Genomic DNA, 22,460 nt, shown 5'->3' on the forward strand with positions numbered 1-22,460 from the left:
AGTGTCTTGCCTTATTGAGTGTCCAAGTACAATATGAGTGCACAGACCTGCATGATGTTTTTGGGCTGTAACAGAAGTAATCTCATCTCATCTCCTGGTCCGGACAGACCTTGTGTGTGTCTATAAGCAGGCGAGCTGCTGATCAGTTTAAGGCTCTGTCGGGGCAGCAGCACTGAAAATGGTGGATTTGTGCTCAGTTTGAAACTCAAGGCCATGTCTGTGTCGTTCTTCAGCCGGAATGTGCGAGTTATCCTGGATTCCTTCAACAGACAAACAGGCAGTGTGTCATAATTAAGTAGCTAGACTTTCCTTTTGGACACATTGTTTGTCTGAACAGCACCTGTGTTTGTGATGCTCCGTCTAGTGTGTCGCTGGCAGCTGCGCAGAATTCCAGCACTTCTGTATCCTCTGCCATCTGCACTGACAAACTACACACACACACACACACACACATACACCTTCACGGTTGTGTTCATGAAATGTGTTTATTTACTTGTGTGCAAGGTCTAAAATTAACACTCACCAAGTGGAAATGTGAGAAATAAAAATCAGGGATAATTGGCCCGTAACTATTTATGGTAATTCTACCAATGGCTGAAAATGTTAAACTGGGTGATGATCAACAAATCAAAAAAGCCATTGTAATTATATAAATATGAAATCTCTAAAGCATTACTATGGTGGCTTGACATGCTTTTTTATGGTACGGTACAATATGATGCTTTTATGGTTTACGAATGCCTTTACGTTTTGAAGGCCTTCTGTCAAAATAAAAGCTCTAATGTTTGAGAGCAAAGAAAATAATTATATATGAATACAATAATATTAATAACATTACTTAAATTATTTTTTCATTCAATAATAATACAATTCATTTATTCTGCCTATATTCTGATAAAATAATCTACATTTAATTTCATGGCTGGTAACTACCATACGTATTTATTATCAGCTATAAAAAAGCATGTGGATTATTTGATTAGAAAACAGGTCCAAAATATGCATATATACAGTTGAAATCAGAATTACTAGCAGAATTACTTGATTACTTTTTTTTTCTTTTTTAAATATTTCCCAAATGATGTTTAACAGAGCAGGGAAATTTTCACAGTAATGTCTGATAATGTTTTTTCTTCTGAAGAAAGTCTTATTTGTTGTATTTCGACTAGAATAAAAGCACTTTTAAATTTTTTAAAAACCATTTTAAGGACAAAATTATTAGCCCCTTTTAAGCTATTTTTTTTCTTCACGATAGTCTACAGGAGAAACCATCATTATACAATAACTTGCCTAATTGCCCTGACCTGCATAGTTAGCGTAATTAACCCAGTTAAGCCTTTAAATGCCACTTTAAGCTGTATAGAAGTGTCAAAAAATATCCAGTAAAATATCATTTACTGTCATCATGGCAAAGATAAAATAAATTAGAAAGATGAAAGATGAATTATTAAAGCTTTTATATTTAGAAATGTGTTGAAAAAATCTTCTCAAATCTTCTCAGAAATTGGGGGAAAAGATAAACAAGGAGGTAATAATTCAGGGGGGCTAAAAATTCTGACTTCAACTGTATATTTCAAATATTGCCAAATAGTGATAAACTGTTGCTGTAAATATATTTATGATACGTATTAACACTTCAATTAGCTCACATGGCAGGTTTTACATTAGCCTGCATGTCCAGCCTCAAAGGTTGAAGTTCATAGCCCTGGACTCTCTCCACCTTGCCTGGAGTCACTAACGGAAGCTACAAAATACATAAAAATAAAGATATTATCTGTTCTGTAAAATATATGAATTAAGATTATCAATTTTAGTTATAGATTGCAAACGTAGCTAGGACTGTATTAAGTGATTTGAAGCATACCTTAGAGTCTAAGCTCATGAAACCAAGAGCGTAACCCAAACATCTTTGATTGGTTGAACATGACAGAATCAGGGGAGTGAAAGACAAATGAATGGTGCTACTGCCCCCTGCTGGAACTACCTGTATCAAAGCACATTTGATATGTTTCAATTAACTATGGTTTAAATTCTACATTAATTTATGTTTTGATCCCTAAAGCCTACAGTCTGCTGTGGAGTGATGCAGTATGGGTAGTCAGAAAGAGTCCCTTCATGAGGCCTCAAAAACACAGAAAACAGCTTCTTCACTGGAGCTAGAGACTCAGAAGCCCCACTGCCATCTTCTCCATTACATTCTTCACCATTCTCTACAAAATCATCCTGCAAAACAACAAAAAAGAAGCTTCAGTATGTGACCTGAAATACACTGTTGGTTAGACTAGTGATGATGAAACAAAACAATCTATTTTTATGTTTTTTAAACACTTTTTAATAATTGAGATTGTTTTGATATATATTTTAAATAATGTGGATTTATTGTTTTATTTACAGTACATATAGTTTGCTTTCTGAAGTGTTTATTGATTATTTTACACATTTTCTATAAAATAGATTTTATGCAAAAGAATTCTTTAATTAATATTTCAGAGAATTTCTATCTCAACTAAAAACACCTATATTAAGTTATTTTATTAAGTGCTTTTCATACAACAGTGTAAAATTTAAAGAAATTATAATCCAGTTTTAAATCAAAATGTTCTGTGCAGTGTTCTGCACTTACTTTTTTACATAAAAGTTTACAAATCACAGTAAATGCTGTATATATTTACAGTAATGCTGGTGTCTATGCTGCAAGTTTTTCACCGTAAATAAGAAAAAGTATACCATATTTTCACCATAAATTAGAAAAAGTATGTCGTAATTCCCATTTAAACAATAAACTTTGGTGCAATTGTTCTGTTAATGTGGTTCATTTAAGTACCGTATATAAATTTAAGTGTGAAAATTGCTATCTAACAGACTGAAAACCAGAGAACACAGGTCCACTTACAAATGTTTTTGGTGCAGTTTGAACGAAATTTGAATTTGCAACACAGCTCAACAATATCTAAATGAAACAAAACTTATGTCACAAGATATGACCATAAACAGCACAGTCATTTTTTAATCCATTCAGATGGTCTCCAGGTGGGATAGGAACACTTTTATCTTAGCTTAGCTTAGCATAAAACATTGAATCAGATTAGATCATTAGCATCTATCTCAATCAAAAAAAAAAAAAAAAAACTTACTGTACTTACATAATGTAATAAGATTGACTGGAAATGAATCATTACTACAGTATTTCATTAATAATATAAGATAGACTATTTTAGGTTAATATGGCTAGGAACTATGCTATAAATATAAATATACTCTAAATAGCAAAATTGTCAAAACTTTTTCGATTTTTTTAAGTGAGATGCTAATGGTTTAATTTGCTTCAATGATTTATGCTAAACTAAATTAGAAGTTCTCCTGCCGAACCCAAAGACTAGATGAATGGTTACCAAAAAAATGTAAAACGCAACTGTTAAACTCTAGAGAAGTTGATGAGCCAGTCCCTATTAAAATGAACCCATTTCCAAAAAAAAATAAATAAATAATAACATAGAATGTTCCTTTAAAAATGGCAATGAATATGCAAAGCAAAACAACACTAAATGTAACATTTTTTGTTTTGGTCCAGATCAAAAGAACAAATAAAACCTAACCCAACTGTGAACACAGCATAAGAGTACTCACAGATTGGGTCATAAAAGTTGAGCTTGTTCCTTCTCTGCTGGGGGTGTGACTGTCATCCCATGTGGACGGGAACATGACAGATGAGTCCAGTCCTCCAACAACCTCATTGCCATCTGCATCCTTCAGAGGGAAAGGTTCACCACATGCAAGCAGCAGATCTATCAGCTTGCCGTCTCCAGCCTCCAGGTTGTAGGTCACCCAGTCCATACGGATATCTCAGAGGTTTCGAAAAATAACATGATTTATGTGCCTTTGAAATAGAACTTAACAATCCCATAAGAAAATATACACTCACTGACAACTTTATTAGATACACCAGTTTAACTGCTATCAAATATCTAACCAGCCAATCACATACTGTAGCAGTAACGCCATGGATTTAGGCAAGATGCAGTCAAGAGTATCAAGTTCAAGCTGAGCATCAGAATAGAGAAGAAAGATGATTTAAGTGATGGGTTGATCTGAACTGTTGGTCTAATAGCTTTAGAGACAGTGGTCTGGAAAAGATAAAAAAATATTCAGTGAGGAGCAGTTCTGTAAGTCTAGATGCATTTTTTATTCTAGAGGTCAGAGGAAAATGGTCAGACTCACAACTCTTGAAGAAGATGAGCTACAGCAGAAAAGGGCCATACTCACAACACTCCAGACAGCTAAAAACAACAAACTGAGGCCAAAATTGACACAGCTCACCAAAACTGGTCAACAGAACTGAAAGAAGTTACCTGAGTCTCCATCTCTGCTGTGACATTTAAATGATTTGGTCAGAACTTGATGTAAAAATCATGACAACATGGATCCGGCCTGCCTTTCATCAGCAGTTCAGACTGGTGGTGATGTAATGATGTTTTCTTAGCACAATTTGGTGCCAACTGAACATAATTTCAATTTACGTTATTGCTGACCATGTCTTTTTTTCTTTGTGATGCGCCCATTTTGTGATGGTTACTTCCAGTGAGATAACACTCCATGCCACAAAGTTCAGTCATCTCAGATTGTTTTTATTAAGCATAACATTGAGTTCATTACACTCCGATTACCTTTCCACTCACCAGATCTCAATCCAAAAGAGCACCTTTAGGATTTGGTGGAATGGGAGATTCACATCATGGAACCGGGGGATGCTTTTGTCAGTATGGGCAAAATCTGTGAGTAAGGTTTCCAGCACCTAATTAAATTAATGTCACAAAGAAATAGAGTAGTTCTGAAGGCAAAAGGGGGTCTAAATCAATACTATCAAGGTGTATCTGATAAAGTAGCCAGAGAGTGAATGTGAGATAAATTTGTAAACTTAATGTTGTGAAAGACTCACCATATGGACTGGTGTTAATGAGTCGTAAAGAGCGTGACACAGTGTCTCCTCCAGAAACATGGCTTCCAAATCTGTCAATCAATGAACAAAATCCTTTTAAGGGACAATTGGACTGATATTGATATTGCAGTCCAATATTGTGTACATGAAAAGTCAGCTAATGTTTACATTTGTAAATTTGTGGATTTTGTAACTCTGTATCTGCACTTTGAATCGGCATCTCATTTTGGAGGCCAATTGGAATCCACATACACTGAAGCAGCCTTCATGACTAAAATTAAATAAACTCAAATATAGTTTTGAATGGGGAAAAGTGTAATAGTAAATCTTGCGAATGAACCTTTAAAAGCCTTTAAAAACCTTTAAAAATATTGACCTAATAACTGGACCCTGATTCTGATTGTCAGGCTGTGGTCCAATCATCTGAAAGTAAACTGGACAGCCCCTCACAGACATCTTCATGTGAATGTGAGTTGGATTTAGATCTCCAACCTGAAAAAAGTAAGAAATTGACCAGAATTGACAGTCTGATTTGAGAAAGGCTAAACTTTTATGATGTAATCATTAGAATTTAATAATTAAATTTAATGTGACATACTTTGCATATGAGGTTGTCCTGATAATCCCCCCACATATTTGTGAAAGCAGTGATGTTGATGGTTTGACTCTCGAATGGGCCAAGCATCCCACTTTTTGGTTCTACATAAAATGTTGCACCTCTTCCATGGGAAAGCAGACGGCTTACAAACTCTAAAAGTATAGAAAGAATATAAAGAAGGTAAATGGATTTCTGACTTTGGTGTCACTTTCTGTGATACTGAAGAACACAAAAGAATGGGTTGCACGAACCATCATATGCCTTTTGCTGTATTTTTTTGGCCTGGATGGCGTGGAAAGGTGCACTGCTTCTAAAAGAAAATGCCATTGAGTCAGGAAAAACATCTTATTAAACAACTATTGAACACCAAATTAGCATATTAAATGATTTTTAAATATTTATTTTTATATTATATTTTAAATTATATATTTTTTAATATTCTTTAAATATTAATTATGTAACACTGAATGTTTTTGGAAAAAGGCTCATTTTACAAGTCCCTTAGTTAAGTTGATAAATAATTAATAAGTCAATATTAATGACCAATTATTAAGTTAAAGATAATATCTGTTGAAATGTAACATTTTTTAATCCAATCAGCCGATCGCCGGGTCTGACAGAAGCACTTTTGGCTTAGCTTAGCATAAATCATTGAATCGGATTAGACCATTAGCTTCTTGCTCAAATTTCCAAAAAAGATTAGGTTATCTTCCTATTTAAAGTTTGACTTTTCTAGGTAAAAATGCTGCTTAATATCATTGCACCTGCTGCAGCTATAGTACAGAGGCAAAGTTTCTTAAATATTAAGCTAGAATGAAAGTATAGCTTCTAGCCACATCAACCAAGAATATAGCACTTTTCATTTTCAGTCAGTCTTAGCACACGATGCAACTACAGAAGAGTCAAGCTTTAAATTGGAAATTTATCAAAAATGATACATTTTTCAAAAATGATACATTTTATTGGGTTTAAGCTAAGCTAAGCTAAACTAAGCTAAGCTGAAAGTGCCACCGCCAGACCTAGACCAGCTGAATGGATTCAAAAATGGTAAAACTCAATAGTTTAATTCTGAGGAAGTTGTGCCTATTTCCAAACAAATTGTGGAGTGTTCTTTTAAAGATAAAGTGACACTGAAAATGGGAGAAAAAAATTGCATCACAGCAATAAATGACATTTTAAAATATATTAAAATAATAAAAAACAACGGTTTAATCTTGTAATATTTTACAGTATTACAATAAAACCTTAAGTAAACATAAAAAAACCATACGAGCCTTCAAGTTTGAAAAAAGAATTGAGCAGAAACAATCAATGTACTGTACCTTTCAGAGTTTCCTTCTGATTGTGAAGGACAGTCTCCAGTGAAGTACTCAGTGTCGACAGTGAATGGAGCAGTAATAGCAGTGTTGTTAGATATCAGTAACTGCCGTTTGACAGATTTCCCAATGACGGCTGGCTCATGCTCAGTGAAGTCCAGCAGGATTGGTTGGTGATCGCCATCACCTGAATTAATACTACATATAGAACAATGAAGTACACAATGAGGTTACAGCAAAAAAAGTTTTTAATTAAATGTCTAACCAAAAAAGAAATGTTGACTTACCCATTACAAAGCAGTGAGTAGGAAACTCTGAGAGGTTTGGCTTTAGAAAAAATTCCCAGCACAAGTGGATTCTCCATTCCTTTTACCTCACAAACTCCATTCACTTCAGTCAAATCCTCCTAAAATTATACATTTAATAATACAATAAATTGTGATGACAAACATGCTTTATATTCAAAGGCACTTCAAAATACAGAACATGACAAATTATTCAATTATTTATTGTTTAAACTTTCAGAAATCATTTTAAGACAATTTTAGAATGTATTTTATACAGTCGTATTGACACAGGTGTTAATAACAGCAGCTAATGCTTGAAGACCTAATAAGCTATGAACATGAATATATTTATATATGTGAATCTGGCCTATGATATGCCTGAGGTATTGATTAAAAATGTTCTAAATCTTTATAGACCCTTTATTAATTAAAATGTCACAACAAGGCCCGAATTGCTAACATAACTAACTTTATTTATAGTTAGCCAATGGGTTATATGCACAGCTAGTGCTTTTCAGTCAATGATGAACTTCCGGTGAAAGGTTTGTGACTATTTTCAATTTCATAAGGTTCCTTTTACAGCAATGATGTTGTAATGTAATTCATGTACAGTATAATCAGTTGAATTGACTTAAGCATCCATTTGGCTGTTAAAGTGGAAAAAGAGACGAAAAACCAATGTATACCCATCATTAGCTGCAAACTAACACAGAAATTCCAATGAAAATTAAACTAGCATATTTTAAAGACATGGTGCCAAAAAATATAATTTATTGCACTGCTTCTTGTTTGGTCTGATACCCACTTTATATCGTACCTCAGCCAGGCAGTGAAGATCGCTGTTTTTTTTTTTTTTTAAAGAAATCAGATCTTAAATTTGGTGATTTTATATGGGATGACAATTCACAGAGGCTGGCTGGCTGACTAAAATTAAAAGTCTGTGTGCAGAAGGACATTTAATTTTATGTAACCTACAATTCCGGTAAACTGTATGTCCTTACAAAATCGATGTATTTATTGTATGGTTTCTTTAAAAATCAATGATCTTCACTTCCTGATAGATATATGATATAAAGTGGGTCTCAGAATGAACAAGAAGCACCGCATTAAATTCAAATTTTTCACGCCATGTCTTTAAAATAGAAAAGTTTTACTCCAGTATTTTCAATGGAATTTCTGTGCTAGCCTGCTGATCTAGATAGCATGTGCATGTAAACGCTTAACATTTTATGCTTGAACAACTAAATAAATGCCTAAGTCTATTTAACCGATTGTATTTTAATTACATTACAACATAGATGCTGTTAAAGCAACCGTATAAAATTGAAAATGAATCACATTAACCATTCACCGGCAGTTTTTTTTTTTTTGGGTAGGGGAAGAAACACTATCTGTGCATAAACCCCATAATTTACTATCGTTAACCTCACTTCACTATCAAATGTAGCTATTTCTGTTGTTATTAACTTAACTTTGTTAATTGTTGCATTAATAAACATTTACTAATGAGACCTAATAGTAGCATTACCAATTGTTATATTCCTGTGCAATTTACTTTATTTTATTCATTTGTAAGCACTGAACACCTACATGTGCAAAAAACATTTTTAGTTCTTTTCTTTATTATACCTGTTAAAGTATTTTTTTTTTACACCTTATGTCCTTATCATGAAAAGCTTCAACATCTATGGCAACATAAGATTTTGAATCTGTCATATGCCTGAGCTCAAATATATTGTAATGGAGCTTGAATATCATTACAAACATCATGGCAGTAGCAGTACGCACAACAGTGTGAGCTGTGAATGACACATAGACTTCAGTTTTTGCATTGGGCCCCAGAGATCCTGCAGAGGGACTGAAGACTGCGGAGCAGAGATGAGCTTGTGAACCTTGAAGCTGGGAGAAAAAATGAAACCTTTAGAGTGACAGGTATTATAACCTTGGAGTGTGCAATATTTAACATCTTCAAATCTACAAAATTAAGAGACAAAAGCATGAAAAATACTAATAAAATGCTTATATTATTATTTATAGAACCATTATGTTTATTTTATTATATTTATTGTTTTTTAAAGATGTAATATGTTAGGGATAATGCACATCCAGGTGGTTTTTATCACAGAATAAAGCACAACAAGGCTGAAGGGTTTTATAGCAACTGGCTGGATGTACATTATGCCACTTATTACACGGCTAGTACAGTGTTTAGTACAGTGAACAGACGTATTACAGTCTAATAAGTCAGTAGAAGGACATCTGCATAATATTCCTTGTTGGTCAATATGAGATGTCTGCATTTAGTTTGTTTTGTAATATTCGCCACGGTCACTAAGAGTACGCCCACATACTGTTTGCCGGCAGTCACTAGGAGGACATCTGCATATTTCGCACTTTGTAATGTTAGCCAGCAGTCTCTCTTAAAATGTCTGCAGTTTTCACACTTTGTCCGCAGCATGTGGACATGTATATACTAATTTAAAACTTTATCAAAAGCAACTGTAAATCATTTTAAAGATATTGTACAGAAGAAGTAATAATTTTCCTTAAACATAAAAGGTCTTTGTCAGTGTCTCACCCTGCCCCAGGTGAAGTGAGCTGGCAGTAGTGTTTGGTTAAACAGAGTGACACTGCCCGTCTGTGAAACTCCAACATACAGATCAGCAAACAGCAACTCACAGTTCAGCAAGCACACTTGAGGAGACTGAACAACGGCACGGATGGAGATGTGACTAAACATCAACACAGAAGACAGTGATAATGACTGGCTTGCCATAAGTAACAATTATAGACATTTCCACAACTTGACAATTAATATGATTAATTTGCTTACCAGCCAGTACCGTTCAGCACAGAAAGCTGTAAAACTGACTCAAATACTTGGCAATGCATGGCTCTGAAGGTCACATCCACACTGCACCTCTCCAGTGCAGCCAGAACACCTTTATTTGGATTTATATGCACCTTAACGCACAAGTAAATACAAATACGGAAACATACAGTAACACATTTTTTGTAAGAGTATAAAACAAAAACAAAAATTCTGACATAATATGCTAAAGTATAATATTGTACATTAATCATTAATATTTTAGACATGTTGGATGTATTATTATATGTTTAAATTATTACTTTACAGAGAAATATAAATAAAAATATGATATATTTTACATAATATTTAATATTTATTCTTATTAATAACTATATCACAATTGAATATTTATTTCTGTTCTTTAATAGTTTTTTAAAAATGCAGTATAATTATTAATTCTGAAATTTGAAAAAAAGACACAATAATTAGTTTTCTATATTAATGCTAGCCATTTTAAACTAAGCTAGCTGTGTTAAAACCCAACACTTGATTTTTAAGATGCATAAATAGGGTGTCTTACCTGTCCATCGATGAGCTTCTGGGTTTGGGACAGCACCTCCAGGCTCCAGTGAGCATCTAGCAGGCTGTTGTTGGTGACTTCAATAGTCAAAATTCTCTCATTTCCCATTTGCAGCAAACCAAAATCCAGACTGGGTACATTCAATGAGCAATGTGGACCCTAAGACGCCATATTAAACACACAAAATAATGTTGTGATGTCCCATGAAGCATGCATAATTAATTAGGAAAGGAGTTCACACACCTTAAATGTGGCCTCAATGGCAAGTCCTATAGTTTTAGGATGGTGCAGAATGTGACACTGCAGGGTAGAGGTAAAATGACCCGGACTCCTTCCAGTCAGATACAACTCCATGTCAAAACACTCATTCATTTCTGTAGACAAAAACATTTGTTAACAATATAAATGTCCTTTTTAAAAATTTTAATCAATATTTTATAATCAAAAATGTATAAAAGTATTAAATTTCCAAAAGGATTGTTCACCCATAAATAAAACTTCTGTCAACTTTTACTCATGTCAATGGCTACTATGTTGTTCAAAATTTTCTTCTTTCAGCAATAGTTTAAAGTAAAAAAAAATTGTAAATATTGAGAATTTGAAGAAACCTTACTGACCCCAAATATATCGACAGTAGTGAAAACTTGTTTATTAAATTCTTTTCCCTGTACACTGCAATGCTCTGACCTATTTCTCCAGATGAGGGCTCCACTTCAATTACATGACTGTCAATAACACGTTCCCATTCAAAGTGAATGACTGATTTGCTGTGATTCCACATCTAAAAAAACACACACAAAACATGTTAGAGTTTCCATGACAAAAATCAAAAGTCATTTTTATAGGACTCACCTTGAATCTCTTGCAAATTGTGTTGTGTATATAGGTCTCTCCTGGTATTAAAACAGCATACGGCTCAAGAAGGATCTTGTATGGCTCAGTAGAACCTTTCACTTCAACCTCTAAAATGGTCACATTGTTTGCATGGAGTGCAGTATCAGGACATGTCCTGCAAAACACCACATAGATTGTTACACATGCCATGTTCTTATGCATTTACTTCAAAGGAACACTCCACTAATTTTGAAAATAGGCAAATTTTACAGCTTCCCAAGAGTTAAACAGTTGAGTTTTACAAGATTTTAGTCGATCTTCAGGTTTGGCAGGAACACTTTTAGCCTAGCATAGAGCATTGATTCAGATTTGATCATCATTTTCGGCCAGTCTTAGTACACAATGTAATTACATAGGAGTCAAGCTTTAAATAGGCAAAATATCTAAACTCTTTAGTAATTTGAGCCAGAGGCTAATGGTCTAATCTGATTTAATGATCAGTGCTAAACTATAAGACACCCTCCAAACTCAGAGATCAGCTGAACGGATTCAAAAATGACTCTAGGGGACATGTAAAATTAGTCCATTTCCAAAAAAAAGGAGGAGTGTTGCTTTAAATTAAAACATCAAGCAGCAACATGAGTTCATTTTACCCATCGTCACAGACTTTGGGTGGACTGGGAACATCCATAATCACCAAGTGGCAGACACTGTGGTAGTCTTTTATCTGAAAGAGACATAAAGTAAATGTTCAGAGGATTGCAGGGATGTGCTCGTATGTTTACATTTATGAGTGCTCATACATCTTTGGGAGCATAGGTGAGCAGGAACTCATGTTCCTGTGCAGGGTTCAGGATTCCTATAACAGGACTGATGCTGAATGCACTGTCTGTATCAAGAAGATGCTGAATGCTGGAAGAGTCAGGAGTCTCTCCGGGCAACAAGCATTGAAGACTGGGCTTCATGATCTGCCAGTGATATGGAAGCTCCAAATGTCTACGGTATGGAGAAGTAAAGTAATGATAATTAATAAACGTGGTGTTCACAATTCAACAAATAATTGTAAAAGAAACAACAAGTAACATTTTAATAGGGTGACCCTGTCCTAAAATATAGAAAGTCAAAATTTTCATAGTATAATTTGAAGAAAACTTGAACAAACTTCTTTTTCGTAAGATGAATACTGAGAAATTCATTACATATGCTTGTAATGTCTGAAAGAAGTTTAAAGGAGGTCCACTGGCACCTGAAAGCAGTCCAAAATATGTCAAATGACATCTGAAAGTTCACTTATGTGTGAAAGGCATCTGAAAGGTATCCAAGACACCTGAAAGATGTCCAAAATGGTCTACTGATGTCCGAAAGATATCCACTGATGAAAAAAATTAACTAAGATCCAAACAAAATCCAAAAGACTTGAGACTTAGCAACATTTATTGATGTCTGAAAGTTGTCAAATGTTATCCACTGACATCCCAAAGACATCCACTGGAGCCTCAAAGATGTCTACAAGACATACACTGACATCTGAAAGCCATCCCCTGATGTTCAAAAGACGTCCACTGAAATCCGAAAGACATTCATTGATGATCAAAAAGTTTTGCATGTCCAAAAACATCTGAAAGACATCCAAAAGATGTCCTCTAATGCAAGAAAGAGGTCCACTGGCATCGAAAAGATGTCCAAAAGTATCAATATTTGCTGACCTGATATTTTGTTACTAATTTTTTGACAGAGAAAGCTATTATGCTGCAGGATCATTAAGCGATGCATATGCACAATACAAATAACTAACATACTGTGAATATTAATAACAAGGATGTCCAGATCCAATCACGTGATCAGAAATCGGGCCTGATCACACGGTTTCAGACTCGATCAGAATCGGACGTTACCTCTCGATCAGGACTCAAATATTCTCATTATTTTTAGCCCATGTATAGTTATGCGGAGGCACAGATTTAAACCTCTTTCTTGACTTCCCGCAGAAACAGCAATGCGTGCGGCATGACATCACTTAGTCGCAGAGACTCTATTGGTTAAATGTAGACAAAGTAGAACACAGAAGCAGTTTGAAGCGAAAATCGCTTATATTTTAAGTTGAGGTGCTCTTTCTTTATATACATGATTTTTTTTATATTTACTGTTGCACTAAAGTCCAAAAGTGAAGAATTTATGTTTTTTCTTACTTGCTTGATCAAGCTACCTCACAGAAGTGCTTAGCTTGTTAACAGAGTTGTTTAATATTAAAATAAGGTAAATTAGATAAAAAATAGGGAACATCCTGGATCTGTTTCTTCACTCTTCTTTATTATTTTTTAAGTATCTGATCGGGTTTTAGTAACGGTAGATGCTCAAAATCAAATGACTCAGACTCTGACTCAAGGGCAAAAAAACCTCATCAGGACATCCCTAATTAATAATATGTCCACTCTGAGAAATATATTGGTCATGCTAATGCTGATTTAATAGTGAAATTTGCAGTAAAAAGGCTAAAATAGTTTTTTTTATTTTGTAAAATGTATAATTGAATAATCTACAAAAGTATTTTTAAGATTTATTTTATGTTGCACAAATGTGTGTGGGAACTCACGTGTTGTTTTTGACAACCAGTGTCTTCTGCAGGGTAGAGTGTGGATTGGTTGTGTTAAATCTGACATAATGGTCAGCTGTGATGTCACACAATTCTGCAAATTCAGGCTGATCCTCTCCACCTGATACTGAAAGCAGCTCCACAGTGATCAGTTGACCAGTACCTAAGAATATTCAAGAGACCATTTTAGGTTACTCCTACATCAGCCCACATACCTTTGAAAGCACATCCTTTTTACATGTTTACAAAAACTGCCTTCTTTCACCTGAGAAATATCGCTACATTACGAAGTATGCTATCCATCTCAGATGCAGTAAAGCTAGTCCATGCTTTTATGACTTCTAGGCTGGACTACTGTAACGCACTGTTTGCTGGCTGCCCAGCATCCTCTATTAACAAACTTCAGATAGTACAAAATGCAACTGCCAGAGTTCTTACCAGGTCTAGAAAATAAAATAGGATCATATCACCCCAATTTTATCCTCCTTACACTGGCTGACTGTTAAGTTTCTTATTGAATTTAAAATATTGCTTCTTACAAATAAAGTTTTAAATAATCAAGCTTCTGTTTATCTAACCAACCTTCTGTCTCACTACAATCCAATCTTAAAATTCAGGGCTTCTGGTAGTACCTTGAATAGCAAAGTCGAATAAAGGAGGTCGAGCCTTCTTAGTTATGGCTCCTAAACTCTGGAATAGCCTTCCTGATAATGTCCGGGGCTCAGACACACTCTCACAGTTCAAAACTAGATTAAAGACCTATCTGTTTAGTAAAGCATACACTCAGTGTGTCACTTAGTGGGTTTCCACACAGGTTTCGTCATCATGTTTATAAACACTATGAACAGCAGGTACGCTAATTTTTCTCTTTTTCTCCATTTCCACCTGGGGATACTCATCCTGAGGCCCTCAGACTTTGCAGAGTCGCTGATTGATCCAAGACCAGAGACGAGATGGTCCCAAGGTTTCCATATCCTGGACCAGGCCGTATCCTGAGCAGCTGCTGTGGTGGTCATGGAGGAGTAAAGAGCATAAGACTGATCCCTGTGACGCCCCAGGGACAGATGAGTCTTCGCTGAGGCCAAGCCTATAGCCTCCGCCACTGAGACTGCAGCTCTGCACAAGACTTTTGGCCAGCGGAGAAATTAAAATAGTCGTGCCCAGCTGAGCCTGTTTTCTCTCAAGGTTTTTTTTTCTTCACTTTCGCCAATTGGTGAAGTTTTTTTTCCCTCTCCGCTGTTGTCTCTAGCTTGCATGGTTTGGGATCTGTAGAGCTGCGCATTGATGGATTTGCTCTCCAGTGTCTAGACCCTCACTAGTGATTATTAAACCACACTGAACTGAGCTGAACTAAACTTAAACACTAAATACTGAACTACACTGTTCCAATTTTACTATGACCTTTTATGTAAAGCTGCTTTGACACAATCTACATTGTAAAAGCGCTATACAAATAAAGGTGAATTGAATGTTTCACAAGTGTAAGCATGAGCAAAATATTGCTTTATAAACAGGTGTATCCGGTTTAGCCCCCTCTTTGATGCACCCACTGAGAAACCTGCTGAAAGTGCCCTAACTAGTGACTCCATACAAAACGTGCAAAGAGAGACACCAGCCACAATACTCAAATACTGTATATGTTTGGCCAAATTGCTTCACTACCTTGGAGCGTAATGTCCTTCACTTGGCAGTTGTCACAGACAATGGTGAAGTCTTGAGTAGAGAGCTCAGGAGTTGTGGGGAAAAACACAACCTGAAGATCATATTAAATAGAAACATAAGAAATCTCTTTTTAGACTTTTAGGTTTGTGATTAACATTCAAGTCTGTGCAAATCAGTTCAGCCTGTGTGAATCAATGTGTTCACAGAATCTGAAAATGTTCATAAATTAACATATCCATTAGTCTTCAGTCTTTCTTTGGAAGTTGCTTAGGTGACACACAACAAAATCTGCATTTTAAAAGAAAAGTGCTTAGACGATCAGAGAGAATCTGTTGTGTCAAAAAGAAATGGATGGGCTCAAAGTAAGAGGCTGCCAATCAAATCATAACAGAAAAGTCCACATTGTTTAAAAGGTGATTGTATATTGTATACATGGCCAACTCCATCAAATTTTACACCACCTCTGGTTTTTGTCAAAAATCATCCAAGCAGTCACAGATACTAACAGACTCCAAGTGATGCTCAAGCACTGGTCATGTATTTAAATATATTAAATGTTAGCCTTTTTAAATAAGATGTTTTACTTAATAAGATTGCAAAAATGATGCAAAATGTGTTTGTTTCAAGTTGGAAAGAATTTAATAAGGATAACACCTCTGCCTTATTTTGAACCAGGAAAATGTGTTTCCAATACGTGTCTGTGAAGTTTCAACTTAAAATAATAATTTTTAAGACTAAATAAAAAACACAGTTTTGTGGATGTTCAAATGTTGTTCTTCACTCCATTTCCAGAAGTACAGAAGTTTCACAGAACAAGTTTTGGTTTAATCATCTCTGTAGATTGCAGATCTTGCAGTTCGGCATAATCATGAAGCTTATTATCTGAATTGGTTTTCAAGTCTGATCAAATTTAACCCCTAATATACAATTTTCTGAGCAGGACAAATTTGAAGTACATGCCCTGAAAGCTGGCTGCCAGAAAGTGTACACTATGGTGCGTAAATATTAAAACCAACATACTCTTAAGGCATGTAAGCAGTCAAATGCACACAGAGTTATATTAAAAAAACAGTTCAATGCTGGGAAAGAAATCGCACATGTTAAGACTTTTTATTTAAAAAACAATGTTAGACACATACTGTTTGTTATGGAATGCAAAAACTTTGAAGCTCGATATCTCAAATTCAGTCATAATGCAGATAGAACCTTATAATTCCAAGCTGATGAAATGATGTTTATTGAAATGACAACAGCGCATACACATCATAATATGCACTCTAGATAATATCTCACCTCTATGACAGTAGCCTGTCCAGGGTGAAGGCCGAAAATAGAGGGACTGATAGCAAAGGGAGGCTGTTCTGCGAAAGTCGACTTCACTGCAGACTGAGACAAACTATAGTTTCAACTGTTGCTCATAACAGGTAACAATATATCAAGACAGATCAACAATTTTGAATCAATCAAAGCTCTTTTAAAGCAAAGGCATAAAAGGGTAGCAACAAACAATTTCTTCCATTGTGATAAACTTCTGAGTAAAATAGATTATCGAAAAACAAGAAAATAGGATAAGAACTCGGTTCTATCCACAAGTTGCTGATTAGATGGAGGCAGATCTAAATGTGAACTCACTGTCAGTTACAAGAACAAGTGGGGTTTAAACAGACTGATTGAGCTTCTGCATTGCCAGAGAGGAGTCTGTCATTTTAGCAGAAGTTTTTTATAAAAGTCTGTTTTTGTCAAAGAACAAAAAAGTAAGGTAACTCGCATTTTTATGCCAAAATTCTGTGAAAAAATGAGATCTGTGAGATTTAATAAAAAAAGTTGCAATGGGAAAAAAGTCAAAATTTGAAGTTCATTTGTCTTAATTCAGAGATTTATTTATTTATTTATTTAATTTTAATGTACTTATTTATTTATGCATGCAAGATATAAAATTAAAACTGTATACCAAATTGCAATTCTGAGAAAAAACAAATATGTGTAATACTGTACAATTGCAACATATAAACTCACAATTCTGATCCAAACAATGTGAATTGTGAGATGCAAGCATACAATTTAAAAGTCAGAATTATATATATAAAAAAAGAATTAATTCTGTGATAGAAACAAGTTTTCATAGGGTTTGTAATAAAATGTACAAGTTCTAAAAATTGAAATTACATAGTGATATTACAGCTTCAAGCCATTGTTGTCGTTCAATTTAAAATGCACAGCAAAAGCTATAATAAAATAAACAGCATATTAAACTAAGAAATATGAGCTCTTTTGGAATGTATAATTATTAATCATGTCAATGAAATCTTAACTATGATAAACTGAAAGAGTCTTCACATTGACATATGCTTGCTTACCCTGAGGCTTGAAGCAGGCCACTGTTTCTTAGGCATTACACAGAACGTTCCAGCACTCAGTCCTTCATTCCGACATAAAACCTCCATAAACTTCACTCCTCCCACCAGGCAGAAACCACAGTCCATGACAGCCGGCACTGCACATGGAAAGAGTAGAGGCAATATTTAGTCAACACTGAGTCATAAACCTGATTTTGCTTGTGGTCATGTAAACACGTGAATACATTTTCCTTTATCGGAGTAAGGTCATAAAGGCTTAAACATAAACTGATCCTTACAGATAGATTTTTATCCTTACGTCAAGTTTGACCTGTACTGTAACACATAAACCTGATTTCTATTGGTTTATTAAAGTGCATAGAGTACGTGTGATACGTTATAGGAACATACAGTGCATCTGGAAAGAATTCATAGCGCTTCACTTTTTCCAAATTTTTAAATTGTTACAGCCTTAATGCTTAATACATTTATTTATAATATATATATATATATATATATATATATATATATATATATATATATATATATATATATATATATATATATATATATATAGATATATATATATATATATATATATATATATATATATATATATATATATATATATATATATATATATATATATATATATGTAAGTGGACATTTTAGCAATTTAGCAATAATAAAATAAAAAAATATGTTGCATATATTACATACATTTTATACATATAAAATTCAAATATGAATTTTAATGTCGTACACTATATATATAAGTTTTTCCATGTATCAGATTTTTATAGAATTTAAGCTCATGATCGTTTGTAATGTGTTTGATGTGAGCACATCCTGACAAGACATACATTTTACATTAACAGAGAATAAAATCAGACCAAATTCAGTTTTGTTCTTGACCCAAAGACTTCTAATAATGTGTTCTTAACTCCTTAAATAGAAGTAAAAGTGCTAAAATCAAAATGCAGCATATTTATAGGATCATATATGAGCCTTTCCTACTGTCATGTTGCAATACACTTTTGTTTTGTTTTTGTTTTTTCAGCGGAGAAAACAACAAGTCATTTCAATAAGCTGATTTTTTGTGAATTATTATCTGGGCCAGACAGAAAATGCAGACTTTTTCTGCAATTTCTGTGCAGAAACTTGTTAAAACAAACAAAATAACAACAAAAATAAAACTACAACAACAACAAATCAGTGGATTATGTTGAATTTAAAAAAAAAAAAAAAAACAGTAACTAAAAACTTAATAGATAAAATAAAAATAACCTTAATTTAAGGTTTAAAATGCAAATCCAATTAGAACCACATGTTTGGATAAACAAAGTAAGGGTCTCATATAACTAAAACACTGAAAATATACATTTTTAAATTATATTGTCCAATAATACAAACATTTGCATGTCAAATAATAATAATGAAATTAACATTAAAACTTCATAAATGCATATTTACATACATTCATTGTACATGAATATACTGTACATGAATGATGGGTTAAAAAAAAATGTATGATTTCTGTGGCCGCAGTTTCCATGTGGGCCTATGGTTATTAGCCTATTAGTGTGCATGTACTGTAAATGTGCCCATGTTGTTTTCATTTTTTGAGTTATCTATCCCTTTATGATCTAGATGCTGCTTCTTTTAACTCACAGGTGAGTATCGGAGGAGATCTGCAGGCTTCTATTGGTATAATGAGAGGATAGAGCATCTGCGTCTCCACAACCAGAGCGTCTTCATAGTCTGCTAGAGAATCTGGAGCAAAACGCACCATATACTGACAGCTCATTCCTGGAGCCACGATGCCTCCTTCACCAGGGAACCGGCCTGTTGAACATACAGCTGAGTGATAATACGTCTCATCTCAATTGCAAATCTGATTTCACATTATGTATAAAGGTTTTTTTTTCACATTTTTAACAGTAGATGTCACTGTTTTCTTATTCTTCCACTTGGGGATACAAAAATGTTGTTAGGCAGTTCCTTAGAATCTTTTTGTATTCAGTGTCATTTAGTATAATTTACAGAATAAAATACTTTTGGTTAGGAGTTTGAATTGTTTTTATAGTTTCTGTTTTTTTTTTCCTTATAATTATTTTTATTTGTTTAAATATGTCTAGCCATGGTTTTGTTTTGTGCATATTTTTAGATTATTTATTGTTAGTAATTTTAGAACAAAGAAAATTAGAAATGCTGTGTGGTCCATAATTATTTTGTTTAGTCATTATAGTCAACTTGTTTGTTAAAACATAATATACAGTTGAAGTCAGAATTATTAGCCCCCTTGTTTATTTTTCCCCAATTTTTTTTCAACACATTACTAAACATAATATTTTAATAACTCATTTCTAATAACTGATTTATTTTATCTTTGCCATGATGACAGTAAATAATATTTGACTAGATATTTTTCAAGACATTTCTATACAGCTTAAAGTGACATTTAAAGGTTTAACTATGTTAGTTAGGTTAAGGTAGTTTAGGCTAATTAGACAAGTTATTGTATGATGGTTTGTTCTGCAGACTGTCGAAAAAATATATAGCTTAAAAGTGCTAATAATTTTGACCTTAAAATGGCTTTAATACATTTAAAACTGCTTTTATTTTAGCCAAAATAAAACAAATATTACTTTCTCTAGAAGAAAATAATATTATCAGACATACTCTGAAAAAATGTCCTTGCTCTGTTAAACATCATTTGGGAAATATTTTTAAAAGAAAGAAAATTCAAAGGGAGGCTAATAATTATGACTTCAGCTGTAAGTACATTTTCTGTAGTAATTTGTTGCAACAATATATCTATAGAAATACTTATTGGAATTCAATTTTGGTTTTAATTTATCTGATCACTTTAAAAAAGAAAAATGTTATCCTGGCTGGGGTTTTAATACCTACAACTAAACACAAGATACTTTTAATGCTTTTCACAAAAGCTAAAAACATACAACAAAAACTTTTGCAATTTAAAATTATTCCTTTTTTTATGCACACATTTTTTTTATTCCAGGAATCTCAGAAGACAACTTTAGTCAATTACATTTAATTTTACTAAAACTAAAATATTAATTAATAAAAACTAAACAGACATCTTTTGACAAGAATTTGACAAAAAAAATACAATAAAGAACAAAATACCACAATAAAATAAAATGCATAAAAATATATTTTATCTTTGAAGGCAAATTAATTTAATTTACCTAAAACTAAAATAATAATTAATAATAAAAACTATACGGACTAAAAAAAATAAAAAATAAAAAAATATTTTAATGATTAATTAAGACTGGAATAATTTCTCTCCAGATACATAAAATAAAATAACACTAGCTTTAGCAATTTAATAAATAAAAAAAAGCTTTGTTGTTTTTTTTATATATTTTTTTGAGTTATTTTATTTTCACATCATTGAAAATGAAAATGTTTTTAAAGGTTTTAATTACTAATATTAATTCTGGTTGTATTCTTATCATTGCTATTTCCTTCAGTATTGCTATAAATGCCTATAACAGCATCAATGGAAATGGTTCAAATCCCCCTTCTGCCAACATAAATGAGTCTTTCATGAGGTCAGCAGGTTCTCACCCAAACCCACAGAGAAGTGTGGGGAGGTTGGAGGAATCATTCGAATGTGACGGCTGCTTGCAGTCATGTTTTTGAGCTCCACTGAGGTCTACAGGGAACACAAGGCGCTATTAAAACCAAAAACACACCGCACTGGAAAGACACCATTCAGAAGGGGCTCTGGAGGGAAAATCAACACTACTGGTCATTTAGTAAAAATAGAACACACAAAATAGTTTAGTCAGCAAATCTTACTATACAGTATACAGGATATAGCACAGTGAAAATGTGCTTGGATCAAGTGAATCAAATGAATTAAAATGAATGCAAAATAAGTTACTTTTGTACCTCATAGACTTGTCCTACTCTGTAGTCACTGAAGAAGATCACTGGTGGATTCGCAGTGAAAATAGGCGCATGACCCTCAGGACTTCTTATAAAACAAAGAAAACATTTTGTCACCACATTTTGTCAAAGATATCCAGAATGCAACCATTTGTTTGTGCATCAGCCGCCAGTGTTACTGCTAAAAAGGAACTTTTACATACCTGCTTTAATACATAAATTACAAATGATTTGACATTTTTGCAAATTGTAAAATACATTGCTTCAGGTGTGTTTCGTTGCATATTTCAGATGACAAATCCATTAGAGGGCACTGTTTACATATTTGAAAATCTAAAAATACATTACTTAGGGTACATTTTATTGTTTGTTTCAGATACACTTTCTTATTGTACATGTCCTTGAGAAGGCAGGGATTTTTGTGCAGATCACCTAGCAAAACACTGACCTACTCTAAACCCTTCCCTAAACCCAACCAATAGTGTTTTCAAAGGCGAATATGAGAGAAACGAGCACCGTGACCACCTACTTTTACCTTGATTTTACATTGTTTTCATATCTTATGTGGACATGAACACAAGT

At 33.7% G+C, this 22,460-nt stretch overlaps 1 protein-coding gene across 13 annotated transcripts in view; it reads right to left on the reverse strand.

Annotated features, from left to right (window-relative positions):
* Window positions 1–22,460, reverse strand: part of dlec1 (DLEC1 cilia and flagella associated protein) — a 36,089-nt gene that overhangs the window by 6,690 nt on the left and 6,939 nt on the right. For 2 of the 13 annotated variants that reach the window (XM_087309447.1, XM_087309451.1), the window contains exons 7-34: window positions 21,882–21,963; window positions 21,555–21,642; window positions 19,626–19,799; window positions 17,976–18,112; window positions 16,912–17,004; window positions 15,619–15,709; window positions 13,957–14,119; window positions 12,167–12,359; window positions 12,017–12,090; window positions 11,382–11,538; window positions 11,217–11,310; window positions 10,773–10,903; window positions 10,530–10,688; window positions 9,971–10,101; window positions 9,716–9,869; window positions 8,926–9,036; window positions 7,138–7,256; window positions 6,857–7,048; window positions 5,786–5,844; window positions 5,535–5,686; window positions 5,313–5,428; window positions 4,937–5,007; window positions 3,628–3,842; window positions 2,068–2,223; window positions 1,865–1,984; window positions 1,650–1,744; window positions 341–428; window positions 48–260 (exon numbers count right to left, since the gene is read on the reverse strand). In XM_087309447.1, coding sequence (XP_087165573.1) covers window positions 48–260; window positions 341–428; window positions 1,650–1,744; window positions 1,865–1,984; window positions 2,068–2,223; window positions 3,628–3,842; window positions 4,937–5,007; window positions 5,313–5,428; window positions 5,535–5,686; window positions 5,786–5,844; window positions 6,857–7,048; window positions 7,138–7,256; window positions 8,926–9,036; window positions 9,716–9,869; window positions 9,971–10,101; window positions 10,530–10,688; window positions 10,773–10,903; window positions 11,217–11,310; window positions 11,382–11,538; window positions 12,017–12,090; window positions 12,167–12,359; window positions 13,957–14,119; window positions 15,619–15,709; window positions 16,912–17,004; window positions 17,976–18,112; window positions 19,626–19,799; window positions 21,555–21,642; window positions 21,882–21,963 — 3,628 coding nt within the window. Of the gene's footprint in view, window positions 1–47; window positions 261–340; window positions 429–1,649; window positions 1,745–1,864; window positions 1,985–2,067; window positions 2,224–3,627; window positions 3,843–3,970; window positions 4,125–4,546; window positions 4,793–4,936; window positions 5,030–5,104; window positions 5,429–5,534; window positions 5,687–5,785; window positions 5,845–6,856; window positions 7,049–7,137; window positions 7,257–8,925; window positions 9,037–9,715; window positions 9,870–9,970; window positions 10,102–10,529; window positions 10,689–10,772; window positions 10,904–11,216; window positions 11,311–11,381; window positions 11,539–12,016; window positions 12,091–12,166; window positions 12,360–13,956; window positions 14,120–15,618; window positions 15,710–16,911; window positions 17,005–17,975; window positions 18,113–19,625; window positions 19,800–21,554; window positions 21,643–21,881; window positions 21,967–22,460 lie in introns of those variants that run through there. The other 11 variants (XM_087309446.1, XM_087309450.1, XR_015524897.1 and 8 more) reach the window with 10 other exon arrangements.

This window comes from Danio rerio, chromosome 24 (assembly GCF_052040795.2).
Source record: "Danio rerio strain M-AB ecotype USA chromosome 24, GRCz13ab, whole genome shotgun sequence".
Taxonomy (NCBI): Eukaryota; Metazoa; Chordata; class Actinopteri; order Cypriniformes; family Danionidae; genus Danio; species Danio rerio.